The sequence below is a fragment of the Lolium rigidum genome, chromosome 2 (assembly GCF_022539505.1).
Source record: "Lolium rigidum isolate FL_2022 chromosome 2, APGP_CSIRO_Lrig_0.1, whole genome shotgun sequence".
Taxonomy (NCBI): Eukaryota; Viridiplantae; Streptophyta; class Magnoliopsida; order Poales; family Poaceae; genus Lolium; species Lolium rigidum.
Window position 1 is genome coordinate 20,264,204 of NC_061509.1, and position 22,587 is coordinate 20,286,790.

The following is a 22,587-nucleotide window of genomic DNA, read 5'->3' on the forward strand; positions in this document are numbered from 1 at the left end:
TAAGAGCCTACTCTTATAGGCTTTGGAAATCTTCAAGGGTGAGTCTCGATCATCCCCTCGTTGCTCCCGTCTTGTAGATTGCATCTTGGCTTGGATTGCGTTCTCGCGGTAGGAATTTTTTTGTTTTCTATGCAACGAATCCCTACAGTTCTTGCATACAAGTTCGATCAGAACTAGCACTTAAGAGCCGGGTACATGATATGCATCTATCAATACATCTTACACACAATAAATTCCAATCTTATATCTCAATATCATAGAACAAAGATCCACCACATAGAAATTACATATATGACCATAATCATGTTGGGCAACTCATACGGTACTAAGATCTATGAAGAACAAGAGAGAAATAGATCAAGCTACTGCCACAAACCCACAGCCCAAAGGTGGAATACTCCCTCTTCATCATGGTGTTGATGTGGAAGATGGTGGAGAAGGTGGAGATCCCTTCGGCGGCGGCTCCAGCGGAGTTTCCTCTCCAATCTTCGCTGATGCAGCCTCTGTTTTGGTTTTTCTGTTGTTGAACGGCTCTCTCCTCGAGGAAACCCTAGGGGGTCATATATCGGGGTTTTTAGGTCAAATGGAGTCCGTGGGCGGAAGAATCAGGTGAAACAGACGGGCAAACAGAGGTAAGGTGGCACACCCACCCTTACTGGGCGCGCCACCTATGCTCTTTTGGGCATCAGGCCCTCCCTCGTGAGGTCCAAGTGCTCCATATGCGTCTCGTGGTGAAATATTGACATCCCCAAAATTCTAGCTCAATTTTACTTCGTATAGGTCTCTGGAAGTGAAAACACAAAACAAGGTTTTCCTATTTTGCAGAGTTTATTGCATTGCTTCTATGTTATCACGCAAAGTTTCACAAGGTTCAGTCAATAAAGAATAGCAATAAGCAAATGAACTGTAAAGTGATATCTCTTACATTCTACAAAGCATGCTCAATAATAAATGACATTGCAAGCAAATAAATGAGAAGTATTATGAACCATAAAGCATGTCTGGATGAACCTAATTTTTTTATTTGGAAGACTTTTTTTCTTCTCTTTTGACTCTTGAATAACAAGTAAGTAGGAAATACGTGTGCTAGTCCTTCTACAAAATAAAAGATAAAAGTGAGCATAAAGTAAAGTTTTAAGCTATGTAATTCATGTCAACAATAATCATAAGGACGGGGTTCCACGCATCTCTTTGTTACTTTGTTTTAGAGATACTCATGATTCATGTGTTTGACCTCTTATAAATAAGTGCCTCATGCCCCTTTAGCCACTAACAAGCCACACATCGTGCTACTCAATTTTAGATTATCACAGACCTTTCACATATTGTTTCAACCAAGTATCGCAAAGCGGTACCTCTACGCCTCTTGTAAAAAGGACCTAAGGCCTCCTGTACAAAGGACCCAAGGAGTTTTTTCAACCTTACTTATATAGGCCATATATACCGGGAAGACAGGACAACAGACAAATGAGCATCCTCCTACTAAAAATATGTCTCTTCTTCTTTTCTTTCTTTTCTTCATCTTTTTTAAATACTATTGAGGATGCCCATGCTGAAACTTCCACCATTATTAGGCATGGCTTTCGTTAGCTGCCCAATGCTCTTCTGTAACATATATGCATACTCTAGTCCTTTGTTTGATAACCCCCTTTATTTCGTCCGAGGTGGCTATCAAGTAAAAAAAACATGATGATCAACTCAAAGAGAAGTGTAACGGGTCCCGTCCGAATGAATACTCCATCCGGCGTCGTTGCTGGCCCCACGATGGGCACCACCTATCATCGTGGAGAACAAAGAGATGCCACAGGTAGGCTTGAGTTAGGGGCCGATGGACACCCGAGGATCCGGGGAGAGAAGGTGAACTAGAAACTACACAAGGAAGTACACAAAGATCTACCTAGGTTCAGGACCCTTGTGAGGAGGTAAAATCCCTACTCCTGCTTGTCTGGATGTATATATCTCGAGGTGAAAACCCCACAACAATGGTGCTCCTTGAGCTGTGTAGCGAGAGGAGGAAGAAGCTCTGTGGCTCTATGCATATGAGGGGAGAGAGCGATTCCCTGCCTTGGAGGACCTGCACCGCCTTATATACGGGGGAGGGGGGCATGTTACATGTCAGAAACCCTACCATGGGATAAAGCCTATTTCCATGGTGACAAAGTCTTCGCTTGGGCCCCGCCAGGAGCTCCATCTTGTCGCCCTGGACATCCTCGATGGAACTGGGCATACTTGTACTTGACTCTATGGCCACGCTGACCACTGTTCCGTCTATATCGGTGGTCAGTGCATGATGAGCTCATACGATGCTTTGAATGTAGCGATGTGCTTGCCATGATGATAAGATTCTTCCGTGATTGTAGCGATGGGACATGAGCGCTGACCTTGGGACAGACATATGACCGTTGGCCTTATGCCGGTCACCAATGCCGGCTACCACAAAGTATGTCGGTTCTTAAATTCCAGCATCCTTTCTATGATCTGAGACGGCCGGGTCAAGGTAAGTCGGTTTTGGTATGCCGACATAGGTAAGTTAGTCATCCTATGCCGACTACCCCTAATCCAGTCAACCTCCAATTTGATCAACAACGATTTTCCTACAAATAAGATTATCCGACTTACCTCAGTAAGCCGACATACAGAGATAACTCGGCTATTATGCCATATCCTTAGCCTACCGGGGGTCATCCCCCCCCCCCGACAAGAGTAGCTGCTCCGGCCCCACATCACAGGCCCATCGGTCATTGGCAGCGGCGGCCCCATTTGTCCTCCACACAATCATGAAATAAAGAGACCCACACGTAAGCGAGAGATAGATGGCTAGTTCGACGTGTCTCCTGGCCCCACCCGTCAACACGTAAATGCAAGGGAGGAACTGTCCCTACACAACCCCACCTGTCAGCATGTAACGGTGCCTGACGGCAACCCTTTGTCCGACCGTTTGCGAGGGTTTGAGACTAGAAGAAGGTAAAGCATGAGAAAAAGTTCAGCAGCTGAGGAAAACTGTGTACAACTGACGAACTAAGGGTACAAAAATAGAAATCACTAAAATGTTTCGCATGAGTATTTTGTAGCACTTATACACTATCTGGTTTCCACGGAGAAGATTACTCCATGAAATAAGCATTTTTGTGGAAGAACCAAAAAATTGCCACGAGGACCAAAACGTAGCTCGTGACACGAAATGCAGTGTACTGTGTAGTGGTCAGAATTAGTGGCTAGTGGGAGGCCTTAAGGAGGAGTAGGGGTCAAGTTAGCAAATCATCGGACGTAGGGGCCAAGGTACCGAGCAAATGGAGGCTAGCTCGCCTTTGGTATGGATCTTGTGTCTTGCCTTTGCGTGGACCAGGCGATTCTAACGAAAGTTACAAAATATTTGATTTGGATAAGTACGAGTAGGACAAAGTAAAAGTGTAGTAAACTTTCCTCGTTTCCAAGAGAAAAACACAGAAATTTTAAGATTTAACCGGTTCTATTTTTAAATTCCGGGCACATAACAATACAATTAAGATGGACCTTCATGCCGTTTGACCTTGTTTCGACTATTTTGAACTAGATGTTAGCAAGTGTTCATGCCCATGTTTGGTGATAGTCGAAATTCTGGCGACAAAATGACCGAGGTTCGCACTCCCGAAGAACCCAAAATATTTATTCAATTTTCTCATTTTATTTCTTAGCTTTGCGATGCTCTTCTTCTTGAGTCCTGGCAGTTTAGAGCCAAGCTTTTTCACAGTCTTACACACCGTCATTGCGAAAGATCATTCAAAAAACAAGGAAGAAATAACCAAATTGGTTCCTAAACCCCACGCATCGCCGTCCGATGTATATCCGACGGCTCAAATTGCACACGTAACCTCCCACACACACCCTATATGACCTTTGGCTCGTGTCTCCGCTTGCCCACACGCCCGCCTTGTGCTCGCCACGGCCGCACCCCCAAATCTCCATATTGACCTCAAGGTGCTCGACCGCGCGCGCCGCCATGGCCTCCATCTCCGCCGCCGCCAAGGCCTCCGCCGCCTTCGCCCACAAGGTTCCCTCCTCTCCCCTTCGCCCCTCTCAAGCTCCTCACTCTCCTAACCCCGCCGTCTCCACCCTCCCCTGTCGCAGCACGAGCTCGCCGCGGCGGCGCCGACGCAGCAGCGGCAGTTCGCGAGCTCGAGGAGCCGCCGCGCGCGGGGCGGCTGCGTCCGCGCGGTCGCCACCCCCGCCCAGGCGCCGCGCGCCCCCGCGGCCACCGGCTCCGTGAAGACCCCGATGACCACCACGGAGAAGATCCTGGCGCGGGCGTCGGAGCGCGCGAGCCTCGAGCCCGGCGAGAACGTCTGGGTGGACGTCGACGTGCTCATGACGCACGACGTCTGCGGCCCCGGCACCATCGGGATCTTCAAGCAGGAGTTCGGGGAGGACGCCAAGGTCTGGGACCGCGAGAAGGTCGTCATCATCCCCGACCACTACATCTTCACCAGCGACGAGCGGGCCAACCGGAATGTCGATATCCTCAGGGACTTCTGCGCCGAGCAGAAGATTAAGTACTTTTACGATATCAAGGACCTCAGCGATTTCAGAGTATGCCTTACTCATTATATCGCTTGTTTGTTCAATATGAGACCCTTTTCAGAGCTCCTTTCAAATAAAAATAAGATTTAGAAAGGCTTTACACTTCTGTTGTAGGCAAATCCAGACTACAAAGGTGTTTGCCACATTGCGCTTGCCCAAGAAGGTCACTGCAGACCAGGCGAGGTATTTTACTCACTGCACTGAGCAATGGAAGCTTGTGGTTTTACATGCAGGATTAACCTGCTCCAGTTGTTGTATATATATAGGTTCTCCTTGGTACTGATTCCCATACATGCAATGCTGGAGCCTTTGGCCAATTTGCAACTGGGATTGGAAACACTGATGCAGGATTTGTCATGGGAACTGGGAAGGCTCTTCTCAAGGTACGCAAACAAGTTTCCGTACTCCCACATAGAATTTGAACAAAGTTTTAAATGATAAAGGAGGACAAATACATATTTTTTCTTAGTATATGTGTGAGCCAAAACTTGGTTCTACATCTCATATTCTCATTGATGTGTAGGGGATACTTAATTTTGTTTCGATCAGACCTTAGCAATCAAGCGGTTATGCACAAATATGAAAACTCAAGATTGATAGCTGACAGAAGTAGCTAAAAGCTCTCTGTGCTATGAATTATAGGCTGGTCCATCCAAAATATGCTTCATCTAAAAATAAGGCTACAGATACCCTGGGTTTAACATTCTGTTCGTACCGTTCCAAGTTTCAGACAGCAGTTGTGCCATCTCTTTTCCATTTTTTTACTTTGTGCTTCTCGCATTCTATTTATTTTTCATATCATATACAATGGCTTTTAAACATGCTACTATCTGTTTGTAATATCCTGGATACACTTTTATCTATTATAGCATGGATACACTGCATTGCCTATGCAAAAAAATAAAAGAAATGGTTGTTTCACTTATTTTTAATCTTATATTCAGGTGCCTCCAACTATCAGATTTGTATTAGACGGAGAAATGCCACCGTTTTTACTTGCGAAGGATCTGATTTTACAAGTAAGCCTACAAAATAATCTTGGCTATATTAAAGTATCTCTTTACGTCAGAATTTTCTCATTGCAACTCAGATATTTCATCCTTTGTGATATTTGTTTACAGATTATTGGCGAGATATCTGTATCTGGTGCAACATACAAATCAATGGAGTTCGTTGGATCAACAGTAGAAAGTCTAACTGTATGTTCCAAGTTCATACTGATTAATGAGCTGTCATATAATGTAAAAATTGAGCTTATTTTTTCACACTGCTAGATGGAAGAGCGAATGACACTCTGCAACATGGTTATTGAAGCTGGTGGAAAGAATGGTGTCGTGCCTGCTGATGCAACTACATTTAAGTACCTTGAGGTATATAACTACCATCTGAATGCCAATGGTAGAACTGTGGCACTATACTCTTTTTCAAAGCAAGATTTCTGTAATTTTTTTTAGATAACAAGTGAGCAAAGCAATTTATAGTGAGTAGGTATCAATGTTTTACATCATGGTGATTGTAAGATCATGTCTGTCATCCTTGTACATTGCAGGGTAAGACATCTGTCGAATATGAACCTGTTTACAGTGATGCTCAGGCCAGGTGATTATAGTCTTTCCCTGCTGTTCTTATCCTTTAGATCATGCTATGTATATAATGCATTAGCCTACACAATTCAGTTTCTAAAAGTTTTCCATGCAAGTTAGGATTATTACTGCTTATTAGCTGAGTTTGAACTTATTGTATAAACGATGTATTCTAGGATTTCTTGTTATTCAGTTAGTTTTTTCAATATATGCGGAAAATTAGTTTGGGCGTGTTTTTAGCATTTTCTGGACCTGAAGGGGTCGGAGCTGACTTGGCTAATAGTAATAGGCTAATAGCTATAATAGGGTTTCAAAAGCTTGCAACAGTGGGTAGATGAATAAAACAGAACGGTTTGGTTTCACCTAAAAAAACTGTACAGTTTGGTTTATTTGAAATAACCAGTTCTCTTTGTTGGCTTCAGCTGATCCCAATAATGTAGAGCCTGCTTGGTATCAGCTGGCTACTTATAGATAGGACTTCCTCAGTAGCCATACAATTATTTGCTACAAATCCTGTATGGTACATAGACACAAACACATCTGTGGGCGAACTGTGATCCATGTTTTCTGATGCCTTGTATTTTAAAGTTGACTATGCATATTTTTAAAAAATGTAATGTTGTTGTGTAGAGATTTCCCTCTTCTTTTTATTTGTGTTATTTTATATAAATTGTGATACGGCATACTGCTGATTTCCTTTCTTTTTATTTGTCTGATTTTGCTTTCAGATTTGTTAGTGACTACCGGATTGATGTATCCAAATTGGAGCCAGTAGTTGCCAAGGTTTCTATTCTTTTACAGTCTCTATATTTGTTTTGTTGATATTATCCAATAGAAAAATTAAGCTGTAATCTCTATGAACCTGTAGCCACACTCGCCTGACAACCGTGCTCTAGCAAGAGAATGCAAAGATGTCAAGATTGACCGAGTTTATATTGGTTCTTGCACTGGTGGTAAGACTGAGGATTTCCTTGCTGCTGCGAAAGTGTTCTTAGCTTCAGTAAGTAGCTTGAAACCTACTCCCTCCGTTCTGATTTAGTCTACATTCTAGAAAAATGAGACAAACTAGTATTGCATTTATTAGTACTACTTAGATATGTGAACAACCAATCCAAGCTACATTGAAAATAGCAACAACCAATAAAGAGAGCAAAACCACTTCGTTTTCAGTGTTGTTGTTGACTAAAAGCTAGAATGTAAAGTATTTCAGAACAAATTTTGGGACTAGAATGTAGACTATTTCAGAACGGAGGGAGTATGTTTTAGCAGCATGGTGAAGTCATCATAATTTTGTTTATTGTGTGGTGGTGGTATACCTGCTATGTATTTAAACCTGTAGGGTACAATCATGTCAATGGTTGTGTACTTCAAATGTTTCTTTCAGTTCCTTTTGTTGACTGTAACTAGGCCTACTTCCAAAGGTTGGTAACTTGGGGATGGGATGTACTTGAAGTTGGTTTCGTTGCAGTGTTAGTATTAATTGGGCAGTTTGTTGGGTTATCGGCTTTCTAGGGTTTTAGGTTCCGAGGGTAAGAGTGGTTCAGATTGGCACATGTATAATATGGAAAGCTGTGAAGCTGGGAGAGGATTGGCATGCTTTGGAGATATGGTCTAGTCAATATATAAGTTTATGCTTTGATTGCAGCTTGATATGTTTGAGCTATCAGGCATCAGCAACATCATTTTAGAGGGTGGGGTTACTTTGTGGAGAAAATAAAACATGACTAATGTGACTGAAGGACATCCAAAATGAATGACCCATGTGACTAAGTGACATACAAAACATTGCCCTCACTAATTTATTATTTGCTGGAGCACCTTGGCAATCCAATTTTGTAATTTTTCTGTGTGCATAAACTTAAATGTGCTCTTCTGACACATTTCAGTAATAGTGTACTACTTGAAAGTCCATGATTATCCAACTTACTAGCAATTGTTTTCCTTAATACAGGGCGGAAAGGTTAAGGTTCCCACTTTTCTTGTTCCTGCAACACAAAAGGTGATGATTAGCAACCAAAAATAAATACTGATACAGTCATCTTGCCGTTTGTGTTTACTGAAATGAAATGTTTTATCCTTTAGGTATGGATGGATGTATATGGCCTCACCGGCATCACCGTTCCAGGATCTGGTGGCAAAACTTGCCTCCAGATATTTGAAGAGGCTGGTTGTGATACACCAGCTAGCCCTAACTGTGGTGCATGCTTGGGTGGTCCTCGCGATACATATGCTCGCATGAATGAACCTACGGCAAGTATCTTATGAACCTTGCGATCCAACTCTTTTTCTGTGTATTGGACATACGTGAACATAGAAGGGAGGTCAGTGATTTTGTGTTTACAGAAGTGTTAAGCATCCTCATTCCCGAAGGACTAGATATTAGATCATGAGTACCAACCAAATTTATGTCGCCCTAATTAACAACAGCTCTTGAACTGACTTAATTTCAATTAACTGGCCTTGTGGCTTCTCTCTTAGTCTGATTATAGGTATGGAATTTCTTGTCAAAGCAGCCAGTTTGCTCTAGGTTTTTATTCTTACTGTTGTTAGGCATATGCTGTTCTTACTGTTGTAGTGCTGTTTAGTGAAAAATTATGTCTTGAACTAATAAACAAGAGAACTCCCTTATAAATTTGTATCCCTTCCTTAGCGGGGACTACTACTACACGTTCTATTCTGTGAGATGTCCATGAAAGCTGAAACTGCAAACGTCGTCTAGCAACTTTTATGGATTCAGGGAGAAGTCCTTGGTGTGTTGAAGAGAAATATCAAGTGTTTTGCAATTCTGTTTTGTTGACCCAGAGTGGTTTTGGCAATATCAAGTTATATACATGTATTTAGACAAAGTGGTTTTAGTGATTTGGAAGTTATGTCTTGGGATGCAGGTCTGCGTGTCGACGACAAACAGGAACTTCCCAGGCAGGATGGGACACAAGGAAGGGCAGATCTACCTGGCCTCCCCCTTCACCGCCGCCGCATCAGCCTTGACCGGATATGTGGCGGACCCCAGGGACTTCCTGGTGTAGTGACATTGGAACAGTGGATCGGATTGGAGCTACTTGCTGAGATACCGTGCGTTGCGGATTGTTCTGTACCAAAATAGGTCTCTGTTTTTACTGTGCTTGAAAGCCTAGTTTTAGATGCTGAGAAATAAGTTACTTTCCAAGTAGCAGTTGTAACTGGGAGAGGTTTTGAGATGTACTGTGATTTGGTGACTTGCACTACCGAGTGTACTATCATGTATAAACATCAGTGTTACAGCGTCAGACAAATGGCATTCTAACAGGATGATATACTCCGTATTTATTTTTTTCGAAATTACGCCAAACTGTGTACCTTAGTTTTATTATAGAAGAAAGAGCAATACATTAACAAGACCATGTCATTGCCACAAGCGGCGTCAACACCCTCCTTCTACACCTATCCTAACTTGTCGCGTCGTCAGATAGTGCACTTGTCCTCTCCATCTCCATAGCTTGAATTCCTCAATGATCTGTGGAATTGCTCAACCATGGCTTGCTGTCGTGGGTTCCAAAGACCCACGCTGAGCTTGTCTCTGTTAATCCTTTGAATCGGCAGCCAAAGATTAACGTCTTGCCGTGCCAAGTGCCATGGTTGGGGTCATCTGCTCCGCAGTGTCAAACATTAAACTGTTGTCTTGGAGCGCTAGCTGTTGTGTAAAATTCCAGTTTTAAATGTGGGCACCTGAAGCGCGACAGTCTGAATTGTTGGCTCTTGTCAATATCATCCCTGTTGCTAAAAACCTGGGAACCTGCCGAGTTGTCCTCTCAACGGACTGCCTTGTTCTCAAACAAAGCTATGGAGATGAACTCCTATGATCTTGCGAGGCTGGGACCTGTATTTCTCCATGCTAAGTTCCTGTTGTCAACGTCCTTTATTCAGTTTAGCTTTGAATATGTGTCAAGAGTCTGTAACAAACCAGCACATGAGCTGGCTGCACTTGGTGCGAGTGGGGCATTAGATAGTCATGAACTGTGGCTGGAGAACTTTCCGTCAATTGTAATCACTCTGGTTGCCGACGATCTTGTCGGAACTTAATGGAATATATGTGTTCCATATCGATTTTTTTTTTCCTGTGGACGAATGCATATGCTATCACAATATCCATGTTATGTGCCCAAGGTGCTCCTGAAACCTGATACACTTCGACCTGTGCATCACCATCTTGATCTCTCCGTCGTGCGCACTTACCTCGACGCCGGTGATAACGAGGACGCGTCTGTTCCTGGAACCACCGGTACGGTCGGTCTGGAAGAACCTGAAGACGCACATCTTGCCGGACCCGAGGTGCACCAGTGATGGGGTGGACGGGGTCCACTCCCCGGGCGGCTTGAACTCCTCCCAGACCCCGCGCACCACCGGTGGGCTCTCGGCGGTGGCGGTGGCGAGGTCGACGGCGCAGAGAGGGCCGTTTGGGGACGTGTAACCGTTGCACTCCACGGCCAAGAACCCGAACGACAGCCCGTCGCCGCGCCCAGGGACGTGCTCCGCTTGCCCCAGGAACGGCAGCGCCCAGTCGCCTTCCTTTCTCCACGAGCGCCGCCTAGCTGGTGTCCAACGAGTAGGTGCCGACGCCCTCCGTGGTGGTCCAGATCCTGCCCCCGGCGGCCGGCGTGAGCGCCGTGATGCTCGAGCGGCGGTAGCCGGGGTCGCGCACGTAGGGCGGCAGCGGGAGGCCGTACCAGTACCAGTCCTCCCGGAGGGGGTCGTACCGTAGCGCCTCGAAGCGGCGGAGGCCGGAGGCGAGCGTCCTTTCGAGGACGAACAGGCAGTCGCCGACGGCGACGGAGACCGGGCTGTCCTTGGTGGCGCGCATCATGGGTCCTCCCCGGACGGCGCGGCGGGCCACGTTGTAGATGACGGTACGGCGCTCCGCGTCGGTGTGACGCCGGCGTCGCGTTCGCAGCCGCGGAGGAGGTGGAACTCGAGGGAGCAGCCCCGTGCGTCCGGCGGCCTGTCGAAGCGCGCGGACGCGGGAGGCAGGGGGATGCCGTCGTCCATGGCATGGGTGTCCGGGTCAGGATGGGAGAAGAAGGGCGCCACGTCGATGTTGTGGAACGTGTACGTGTGGTTACTGTAGTCGTTGGTGGCCAGGATCACGCAGCTCCGGTCCGGTGCCGGCGGTGACGCTGAAGCCATCGCCTCCGTGATCGGTGCAACCTTCCTCTTGATCCCTATGTCCATGCTCTGCTTGGTAGCTGTGCTTATAAACACCCGGACGAGCGGGGGTCAGATTCGGAATCATAGTCCAGACTCCAGACTCAACCGGACTGGACGTGGGCCAGAGAGACCGGCGGCGACGCTGAACCCATAGATCATGCCGCGGTTGCCCGTCGAAGCCATGCATAGCTAGTTCTTACTAGACGAGAACTAACCTAGTGCTCAGTGGTTGCAACTAGAAAAGATAGCACCAAACTGTTATACTAATGGTGAGTTGCAACATGGGTTGTAATTTAGATTTAGTAATCGTTCTACTGAATCTAAACTAGTGACCCCTTTAATTAACTGTATCCCTGTGTGTCTGGAAACTGAGATCGAAGTAGCACACGCTAGCCTTCTTACCATAAATATTGGCATGTTTCACCAAGTCGAACTTGCGGTCGCGAATTCGCGATCGGCCGTTAGATTGGCGACTGCACAGCTCTCCTTTTCCAGCCGACTTGTACTTCACGGTTAGTTCGGGTTCTAGTAAGAGTTTATAAACATTGAACAAGTGTTTCTAGGAAAACATAAACATCTACAAAATAAAATGTAATGTAGTTGGACCATCATCAAGTACATTTCGATGTTCTATGTATTTGATATTATAATAAGACGTGGCTAGTTCTCGGTTAATCTAGAACTAACTTGACTATTGGTCACTTAATTTCATGTGTAATTTATGTGTAACTGCGAGAAAAGATGTGCATTTACATACTAATGTGCAATTGCACACTTATGTGCAATTTTCATATGCATGAATCGTGATGCAAAATCTAACGATTTCAGAGTCGATCTAGAACAAACTTAATTCTCAGTTGATCTAAAACTAGCAAAGACGTGAGAAATATTTAAAAATTTCCTACATTTTTAGCTAATATTTATAAAGTTTTGACTTTTTTTTATTAAACCCTGAACACCAAGTAAAACTGAAAACAATGGGAGTAAAATCATTGCGGCAAGGTCAATGAGGTAGAAAACCAACCGTTAGCAGGCAGAGGAACGAACAACTACAAGGCCTATTGTACCAAAGACCATGCTAGTTCTACTTTCTAATGATATTACTTTCTAATAATTAAGATAATACAAAATATATATCACTAAAAAGATTATATATTCTACATTTTAATGATATTATTTTTTTGTATTGTAGAATTGATATTATGTTGGTCAATGACAACTTAGGAAAAGGTGCAAACTCTATGAACTGGGATGGAGGGAGTAGCTTTATTTAAGTCCCTTTGTTAAAAGCTATGGTTTCATTTTTTATCAATGAAATACATGAAATGGGAGTGGTACTTTTCATAGTCTGACAAAAAATTCCTACGCTTCGCTCTCATCGCCCCTCCCTCCCGTGGGAGACCGGGGCGTCCCCGCCCTCTCCCGCCACAACCCCCCACCTTCCTCCTCCCCCCATCGCCGCTGAGCAAAGCCCGGATGGTGCTGGTGGAAGCAGTTTCATCTCTCTCGTGCGCTTGGAAGGCCCGACGGGGCAGTCTCGTCCTAGTGGTGGTGGAGGGCACCGGCTCCGGCCCCAGCTGGCGCGGATCGCGCCGTGGCTGGCGGCGAGGTGGGCGGTCGCGACAGCGGTGCCTAGCACCTCCGTCCGCCGTCGCTGCTGCGTCCATTGGTGATGGCGACAGATCTAGGCATGCGGGCCTGGTCGATCTGGGTGGGGTGGTGTGGGTGCGCTGCACGCATGGACCTCCTCTGCTACCATCCATCGTGGCAGGCGGTCGTGCTAGGTCTGGACCAGCGCTTTGGTTTTGGCGATCTGCCTGCTCTGGCATTTCAGAGCTCTGTTGGGTGCCCGGGGGTGGGCGTCGTTGTGGTGACATCTCTGCTGGCTCTTTGAGATGGTCCCTGAGCTGGCTTGTGTTCACCGGGGTAGGCATCATGCGGGTGCGCTCGCGGTTGCGATTTTCCTCCAACCATCTTGGTCGCACAGGTGCAGGTGTTTGCGCACTGGGTTGGTGCGGTCATCATGGTGCCGCCGATCAAGCGCCGTGGGCATTTGGATCCGGGTTTGGCCGGGCTTGGCCAACCAGCTCTTTCGTTCATTCTGCGGATGATTCTAGTTGGGGCTAGATCATTGTGTGGCTTGAGTTGGAGGTGCGGTAGCGAGTTCTGTTTTGTCCGCTCCTCGTCCTCGCGAAGGCGTCCAGATTTTTAACCCGGTGGGATCTAGGCGAAAGCTACGCATGGCCTTGCCATTGCTGGAAATGGCGTCACCTTTCGGGTGTCATTCCCTTGTTGAAGGCGCCCCGAAGATGATCCCCCCTTTTGAACGGATGGATTCCGTCCCTCCGCCTCATTCTGCTCCCCTTGGTGGCCACGCTTCGGGCAAGCTTCTCATGTAGTGTCTTGTGGATCACCCTTGTCCTAGACCTCTCACCTCGTCGGCCTGGCTACTTTTACACGGCCTGCTTCAGTAGCTGATGGCCCGCCTAGTGCGTTGGGGGGCTTTGCTAGGTCGGCGTCTGGTCGTAGTTTCGTCGGTGTTCCTATCCCAATGCCACTGGAAAATGTTGTGTGTAGGCTGGACCTAGCCCAAGCTCGGGTGGTGGTGGTTCGGGGTCTGGGTGAAAGCTTTGCATGATCTCGGTCTCTACCGATGACGATGACGCACTCGTGTATCATGCACCTTTTTGGAGGCGCCGTCGCAAGACCACCCTCCTTTAGATCCTCAAGCTCTACCAGGTTGCTGGTCCGTCATCGAGTCGCCCTTGGACTGCTGTTTTGATGCGTAGGAGGTTTGTTGGCGTAGACTAAGCTATATGATCTCTCTGTAGCAAGAAAAGACAAGGCCCTTAACCTGGTGCTTGATGGCGTTTCTGTGTTGTCTTTGTGTTGTTGGTTTTTTGGTTTACACGTTATACAGGTATGTTGTAATTTTTGATATAACTTTTAGCCGGTTGATGGCTTCGTCAATTTAAAACCCTACTTATTTCGAACCTACTGTCTAAATAAATAGTCTAAAAATTATCGTTCAGCGATAATTCCATGCTGTTGAATTTTGTTGTGGCCTACTACTAGTGGCTAGCGCGACTTCTTCTCTGGCCCTCGTCCAGTCCGGCTCGAGTGTGGACTAGATTCGGACTCCGACCCCCGCTCCGCTCGCCCGGGTGCTTATAAGCGCGGGTACCAAGATGAGAAGGGATCAAGACAGAAAAGGTATCAAGGGAGGTGGAAGGTTGGAGGCGATGGCTTCATCGTCGGCGCCGGCACAGGACCGGAGCTGCGTGATCCTGGCCACCAACGACTACAGTAGCCACACGTACACGTTCCACCACATCGACGCGGCGCCCTTCTTCTCCCGCCCGGACCCCGACAACCAAGCCATGGACGACGGCATCCCCCTGCCTCCCGCGTCCGCGCGCTTCGCCAGGCCGCCGGACGCGCGGGGCTGCTCCCTCGAGTTCCACCTCCTCCGCGGCTGCGAACGCGACGCCGGCGTCAAGGTGGTGTCCACCGACGCGGAGCGCCGCACCGTCATCTACGACGTGGCCCGCCGCGCCGTCCGGGGAGGGCCCATGATGCGCGCCACCAAGGGCAGCCCGGTCTCCCTCGCCGTCGGGGACAGCCTGTTCGTCCTTGAAAGGACACTCGCCTCCGGCCTCCGCCGCTTCGAGGCGCTACGGTACGACCCCCTCCGGGAGGACTGGTACTGGTACGGCCTCCCGCTGCCGCCCTACGTGCGCGACCCCGGCTACCGTCGCTCGAGCGTCACGGCGCTCACGGCGGCCGCCGGCGGCAGGATCTGGACGACCACGGAGGGCGTCGGCACCTACTCGTTTGACACCAGGCGGCGGTCGTGGAGAAAAGAAGGCGACTGGGCGCTGCCGTTCCTGGGGCAAGCGGAGCACGTCCCTGGACGCGGCGAATGCGACGGGCTGTCGTTCGGGTTCTTGGCCGTGGAGTGCCACGGTTACACGTCCCCAGACGGCCCTCTCTGCGCCGTCGACCTCGCCACCGCCACCGCCGACAGCCCACCGGTGGTGCGCGGGGTCTTGGAGGAGTTCAAGCCGCCCGGGGAGTGGACCCCGTCCACCTCATCACTGGTGCACCTCGGGTCCGGCAAGATCTGCGTCTTCAGGTTCTTCGAGACCGACCGTACAGGTGGTTCCAGGAACAGACGCGTCGTCGTTATCACCGGCGTCGAGGTAAGTGCCCAAGACGGCGACGACGGAGAGATCAAGATGGTAAAGCACATGTCAAAGTGTATCAGGTTTGACGAGCACCTTGGGCACATAACATGGACAATGTGAATATGTGATAGTATGCAGTCGTCCACTGGAAATTGACACAACAGCTAACGCTCCACAACAGTTTGACCCCAACGTTTGCACGGCAAGGCGTAAATCTTTGGCTGCCGATTCAAAGGATTAACACAGACAAGCTTAGCGAAGATCAGCTCAGCTAAGCGTGGGTCTTTGGAACACACGATAGCAAGACATGGTTGAGCAATTCCACAGATCATTGAGGAATTCAAGCAATAGGAGATGGCGAGAACAGGTGCAGTATCTGACGACGCGAGAAGTTGGGATAGGTGGAGCAGGAGGGTGTTGACGCCGCTTGTGGCAATGACATGATCTTGTAAATGTATTGCTCTTTCTTCTCTATAGTAAAAGTATAATGTCATTTGTCTGACGCTGTAACACTAACGTTCATACCTGATAGGTACACTCGGTAGTGCAAGTGACTAAATGATCATACTACATCTCAACACCTCTCCCAGTTACAACTGCTACCTGGAAAGTAACTTATTTCTCAGCATCTAAAACTACGATTTTCAAGCACACAAAAAAACAGAGTACTTTTTTGGTACAGAACAATCCGCAACGCACGGTATCTGAGCAAGGAGCTCCAATCCAATCCATTGTTCCAACAAGGACCAGCGCGCTCTTGGTCCCAGTTTATTCCATGACGCTAAGTCTCAGTACTTTTTTTGTCTGCACTACTGAACACAGTTCATCTATAGCTTGCTGAATACATCCACAGATATGAAAACGAAGAACTGTTTTTTTTTTCCGGTCAGTGAGCAATCATACTCCCAGTTTCATTCACACGGCTCAATTCAGTTATTATAGTCTCCCACAATTCCTGACATCCACACAGAAACCACTAACTCGGATCAAACCCCTCTCACAAGATCACAAGTACCAGGAACAAGATGCAATAACAAGCCACCTACTGAAACGGCAAATTTGCAGCGACACATCATTAGTTCCAGGCGTTCAACTACTACAACACACAGCACTCCAGTAGATACTCATCAAAATCGCCCTATAATCTACCACATGGTTCACCATCACATATACAACCTCTACAAGGGAAAAAAAAAACATGCAGGAAATTGTCCAGCTGCTAATCAGGGACCTACAGGTACACATCTCAAAGAACTGAATGACAACAAGCTTCAGGTGTCTCCAATCAAAGCTCAGTTCTGAAGATCTTTAAGCAGCAATCTAACTGGACACCGTTCGAACAGTCAGCACACAATTTAGTCAGCAGATCTGCAGGGTTTGAGCACACTGCGTCAGTAGACAATGTAGCTGACAGAATTGCAAAGCTTCAGCACGCTGAGTCAGTGGACAATGTAGATGACATAATTGGAGAGCTTGAAGAGACTGAGTCTCTATAAATGTAGCTGACACAACTGAAGAGGTTGAGCACACTGAGTCTCTACAAATGTAGCTGACACAACTGAAGAGGCTGAGCACACTGAGTCTCTGGACATGTAGCTGACACAACTGAAGAGGTTGAGCACGCTGAGTCTCTGGACATGTAGCTGACACAGCTGAAGAGGTTGAGCACACTGAGTCTCTGGACATGTAACTGACACAACTGAGGAGGTTGAGTACACTGAGTCAGCAGACATAGCTGCTACAGAAAGTTCAGAACAGAACGTGTGGTTCTAGCTCCTCTAGTTCTTTTTCCCTGTGTAATTCCTCTTGCAGAACAAATAAATAGAGCGGGTATCGAACCACCAGATTCTTTTCAAATTCTTTCCCTGTGTAGGCTCCCACTAACTCAAGGAGGTGGCACCGGTCCATGCGGTGTTTGTTTGTATCTCTGTAAAACTTGAAGAATCCCTCCGGGGTAGTAACATCGTGATACATGTGCTGGAATGATTCTTCAAGAAGATAGTTGCCTTTCAGGAGATCAGGCCAGTTATTCAAATACGGCAGCTTCTGCAATATCCGTTTCTGCTTTTGTTTCTTAGTCTTCCACATCGAAAATGTTACATGCTCGTAACACAGGACGAAGAATAGCATTCTGATCGCCAGAGGCATCAGGGCAACATTGTTGCATATCAGATACTCGTTTCCAATGCAGTCTCTTTTCATTAATAGTAACAGCATACGCCATTCAGATGGCACCTGTTGCTGATAACTGAAATTTCTGAAAATGGTCTTGACAACCACATCATGTAAATTCAGATAATTCTTCTTGATATTCTCTTTAGTTTTTGCGGTGTGCGTGACACCGATAATCTGTGCATGGCCTGCCGCATTGATCTCAATATTTCTGTGATCAAATGCTGAGATGCAATGACCCTCCTGATGATGGGCATCCAAATCTCTAGCCATAGTCTTGACAAGAATCTTTATCCTTTCTTCAACAAGAAAGCCATCCTGAAGATTATGTGGACAATACTCACCAACAAGGGGATAAGCCCGTGTAAGGACACCCGTCTTGGTAAAATCTTCTAACTGGGATGGCATGTTCACTACAGGCAGGGGAAACAAAGAAATCAACTAAGCAACTGACGCTCTATTTCAGTCAGAATGTGCTAATGCAAAAAAAAACTTAATCAAGGCATTACTGATGGACTCAATTAAGCTGGTCAGTAAGGACAACTGATTTAGTGAAACTCTTCTAACAGGGAGTACCCCATTTAACTGGAGGCAGGTAAAGCAAAGAAGCAACTGGGGTTCTAAATAAACAAATTCGTGTATAGTCTATTTCATTTTCATGTAACCGGTTTGCCATGCAACTGATGTTAACTGACGTAGTATATTACATACCACATGCAAGTATGGTCTATTTCTGTCATAATGTGCTAAAGCAAAACAAAGTAGCCAATCAATCTTAAAAGCAGTTTCAAATGTGAATCCTAACCAGCATTTTAATATAATGGCACATGCCAAGCTGCTTGTCTTGCTTGTTTGGATACTAACGCTATAAATACGAGAGTGCAGCTTTGATCTTTTTATATAAGGACACCTGACTTGGTGAACTCTTCTAACTGGGACGGAATGTTAACTACAGTACAGAGATGGGAAACAAAGAAAGCAATTAAGCAACTGACACTCTATTTCAGTCAGAATGTGCTAAGGCAAAAAAATCCTCAAGCAAGGCATTATCTTAATACTATAAGACAGAGCCAAGAGATTACTAGTGGAACCAACTAAGATGTTTACTAAATAAACTTTGCAAGGATGATACCGAAAATCATCACAGGGTTCTGAATTACAGGTTAGGATTTGGCTATCAATCCCTGCATAGAGATCCGACAAGAACCACAACCGGTTCCAGTTTCCCAAACAGAAACTGCTGAAACAATGTAATCGACCCTAGAAAAGGCCGGGTTGACAGATACAATTGGTATGCATTGCAGACAGCGAATTGCAGAAACATAGAGCGTGTGGGTTGGAGGATACCTGTTTCAGCCCAAGTACAGGAGGTGGTCAGAGAACTGGCACCAGGATCCCTTGGCCCCTCACGGCCTCACCACAGTTCTGAACTCCATGATACCAAGAAGCAAGAACTGAATTAACATCAACGATTCATAGCACACACGGAAAAAAAAACAGAAACGGAGAGAGTGTGCGTTGAAGGGTACCTGTTTTAGTACACGTAGATAAGGCCAGCGATCAAACAAGTGTGCTCAGGATTGTCTGGCCTTCTCTTGAGTTCTTCACTTGTTCTGAACAAAAGAAAGGACGCAAGATGGTCAGAGAACTAGCACGTGGATCGATTGGTCCCTCACCACAGCTTCTTGACACAGCAGAACACAAAATACCAAGAAAGCCAGGAACTGAATTTACATCAACGACAGCCAAAAATAGCAGAAACAGAGGGCGTGTGCATTGGAGGATACCTGTTACAGTAGACGTAGATATGGCGATCAATGGATTGTGCAGAGGATCGATTAGCCTTCTCTTCAGCTCCTCACTTCTTTGAACAAGAGCAAGAAACCAAGATAAGAAGAAGGCAAGAAACCAAGATAAGAAGAAGGCGAGAAATGCAGTAAAATCGACGAATCCGAAAACATTGAGGACAAGGAGAACGCATTTAGCGATCCGTTTACCACAGACCTTCCTGTTAAGGCGTTCTTGGGAAACAAAGAAACCAATTAAGCAACTGACACTATATTTCAGTCAGAATGTGCTAAGGCAAAAAAAAAAAAATCCTCAAGCAAGGAATTATCTTAATACTATAAGACAGAGCTAAGAGATTACTAGTGGAACCAACTAAGATGTTTACTAAATAAACTTTGCAAGGATGATACTGAAAATCATCACAGGGTTCTGAATTACAGGTTAGGATTTGGCTATGAATCCCTGCATAGAGATCCGACAAGAACCACAACTGGTTCCAGTTTCCCAAACAGAAACTGCTGAAACAATGTAATCGACCCTAGAAAAGGCCAGGTTGACAGATGCAATAGGTATGCATTGAAGACAGCGAATTGCAGAAACATAAAGCGTGTGGGTTGGAGGATACCTGTTTCAGCCTAAGTACAGGAGGTGGTCAGAGAACTGGCACCAGGATCCCTTGGCCCCTCACGGCCTCACCACAGGTCTGAACTCCATGATACCAAGAAGCAAGAACTGAATTAACATCAACGATTCATAGCACACACAAAAAAAAAAACAGAAACAGAGAGGGTGTGCGTTGAAGGGTACCTGTTTTAGTACACGTAGATAAGGCCAGCGATCAAACAAGTGTGCTCAGGATTGTCTGGCCTTCTCTTGAGTTCTTCACGTGTTCTGAACAAAAGAAAGGACGCAAGATGGTCAGAGAACTAGCACGTGGATCGATTGGTCCCTCACCACAGTTCTTGACACAGCAGAACACAAAATACCAAGAAAGCCAGGAACTGAATTTACATCAACGACAGCCAAAAATAGCAGAAACAGAGGGCGTGTGCATTGGAGGATACCTGTTACAGTAGACGTAGATATGGCGATCAATGGATTGTGCAGAGGATCGATTAGCCTTCTCCTCAGCTCCTCACTTCTCTGAAGAACAGCAAGAAACCAAGATAAGAAGAAGGCAAGAAACCAAGATAAGAAGAAGGCGAGAAATGCAGTAAAATCGACGAATCCGAAAACATTGAGGGCAAGGAGAACGCATTTAGCGATCGGTTTACCACAGACCTTCCTGTCAAGGAGTTCTTGGGTTCTGCGCACGCCGGCGCGCCGCAGGTTGCTTCACCGTGGCGTCAGGCGATCTTGGAGCGAAAGCCGTTGCCCTTCTTTCCAGTTCTTTGGAGCTTTCCCTTACTTCGCGGGGGAGAAGGATGGTCCAACGTTCTTATTTGTTCTTCTATGTATCTTGATCGGAGCTCGCTCTTGATACGGCCGTCTTCGTTTCTGTTCGCGAACGGAGGGAAAGAAGAAGCGAAAAGTTTTTTTTGAGATGAGCGGGCGAGAAGGGCTGTAAATAGAAAAAAAACAGTCTACAGGGGTTGCGCTGTAAATAAAGAGGAAGCGTTCACGTACTCTTAGGGCCGTCGGATGCGAATCGAACGGCTCAAGCGACGTACCAATTCCATGGGGAGGTGGCAGACGCTGCGGGGCGGCCGCGCCGCCGCCGGAGACTCCTTGGCGCCCGGCGCCGCCACTCCACCGAAGCCCATCCCGCCCGGACGAGTTTGTCGAAATCTGTCTCTTCCGGTAGTGCTCGCTCCGCTGGAGCAGCAGCTCCTCGACCGAGGGGACGGAGACACGTCCCCGGCAATGAGGTGCCGCCGGGCCGTGGCAGTGGTGGAGGACGTGTCTCCGGCGGCTCTGGCGCCGAGCCATGGCGTGGAGGTGGGGGACTGGGGCGCAGCAGCCAGCGATTTCAGTTTCAGAGACTGGGGTTGAGTCGAGCGAAATGCTCAAGTGGACCGCGCTGTCGAAAATGCCTCAGGTATCCGCTCTCCAGCTAAGGAGGTGCAGTGATCGGGCCGTCCGAAGCGACGTCAACGCGGCTCAAAAATATCGTCAGATTTCAAGTATCGGCTCCAGCGAAGGAGATACAGTGATCGGGCCGTCCGCAGCAACGCCAACGCGGCTCAAAAATGTCGTCAGATTTCAGGTATCGGCTCCAGCGAAGGAGGTGCCGTGATCGGGCCGTCCGCAGCGACGCCAACGCGGCTCAAAAATGTCGTCAGATTTGTATCTCTGCGAACGTAGCGGTCGTCAGCCTGGTCCTCGCACGGGCTCGCCTGGCAGGGGCACAGATTCTTCGTCTTCCGCGGCATAACTTACGGGTGGCGTGCTACAGCTTTTCAGGGCCGTGTTAATGGCGCGCCTCAGCTTCCGCGAGCGTGCGCTGCTGGAAGACGTCGCAGTGGCTGGACATTGAAGGCGAGATGGAGTCGCCGCCTCTTAAAGGAACGCTGCCAACACCCATTTTTCGACCACACCATTGCCAGAGTTCACCCTATCCACCCGACCGACGTCATGGGGAAGAAATGTTGGTCGTTCCGCAAGACTAAGAACGACAACAAGGCTTGCGACTCGCGGTCCGGCAAGAAGCCGCGGATCGGGCGGTACGTCCGCATCGAGTTCATGCGCCGCCTCTCGGAGGAAAACCGGCCGGTGCCATGACCGGACGCAAACCTGCCTGGAGGAGGCTGGTACCTCAACTCCAGGCGCGTCCCCCCCCCCCCCCGTGCCACACGAGGGCTGAGAGCGTCGTGACAAGGTGCGCTGCCGCCGAGCAATCTTGCCGCCCGATCTCCGAGAAGATCCGGCGTACGCGTTGAACTCCTACAACTGGATCTCGTTCGGGACGTGCGAGTTCGACACGCGCCGCCGAGCTGGATACCTTGGCGACCTCGACTACTTCGACTGCGAGATCGATGCGGAAGAAGATGATAACGACGGGGAGGACGAGGACGAGGAGGCGGAGCACACAGACAAGGACCACGACGACGACGGGCCGACGTGGGATCCGGAGACCCCGCCGTCGGACATTACCGAGGACGAGGCCATTGCCATGGCAC

General features: G+C 47.6%; 1 protein-coding gene and 1 long non-coding RNA gene across 2 annotated transcripts; one reads left to right on the plus strand and one right to left on the minus strand.

The window, feature by feature from the left end:
- Window positions 1–3,943: 3,943 nt before the first annotated feature.
- On the plus strand, window positions 3,944–9,406 carry LOC124691396 (3-isopropylmalate dehydratase large subunit, chloroplastic-like). The gene is made up of 13 exons (XM_047224681.1): window positions 3,944–4,030; window positions 4,108–4,566; window positions 4,672–4,740; window positions 4,824–4,940; window positions 5,502–5,576; window positions 5,679–5,756; window positions 5,832–5,927; window positions 6,107–6,156; window positions 6,869–6,923; window positions 7,009–7,140; window positions 8,092–8,139; window positions 8,223–8,390; window positions 9,026–9,406. Exons 1-13 carry the CDS (start codon window positions 3,980–3,982, stop codon window positions 9,164–9,166), a joined length of 1,539 nt encoding a protein of 512 aa, XP_047080637.1. The 5' UTR covers window positions 3,944–3,979; the 3' UTR covers window positions 9,167–9,406.
- An 8,495-nt stretch (window positions 9,407–17,901) lies between these two features.
- LOC124686069 lies at window positions 17,902–19,577 on the minus strand. The gene is made up of 4 exons (XR_006997705.1): window positions 19,468–19,577; window positions 19,210–19,293; window positions 19,028–19,105; window positions 17,902–18,093 (listed from the first exon to the last, which is right to left on the minus strand). It is a non-coding gene; the product is annotated as an uncharacterized LOC124686069 (long non-coding RNA).
- Between the last annotated feature and the right edge of the window lie 3,010 nt (window positions 19,578–22,587).

What these genes read in the sequence shown, in the direction of transcription:
- LOC124691396 (XM_047224681.1), top strand. Translation starts at nt 3,980, where the DNA reads ATGGCCTCCATCTCCGCCGCCGCCAAGGCCTCCGCCGCCTTCGCCCAC. An exon ending in CGAAGGATCTGATTTTACAA is followed by an intron (nt 5,577 to 5,678) that starts GTAAGCCTACAA and finishes ATTTGTTTACAG; the next exon opens with ATTATTGGCGAGATATCTGT. An exon ending in CGAAAGTGTTCTTAGCTTCA is followed by an intron (nt 7,141 to 8,091) that starts GTAAGTAGCTTG and finishes TCCTTAATACAG; the next exon opens with GGCGGAAAGGTTAAGGTTCC.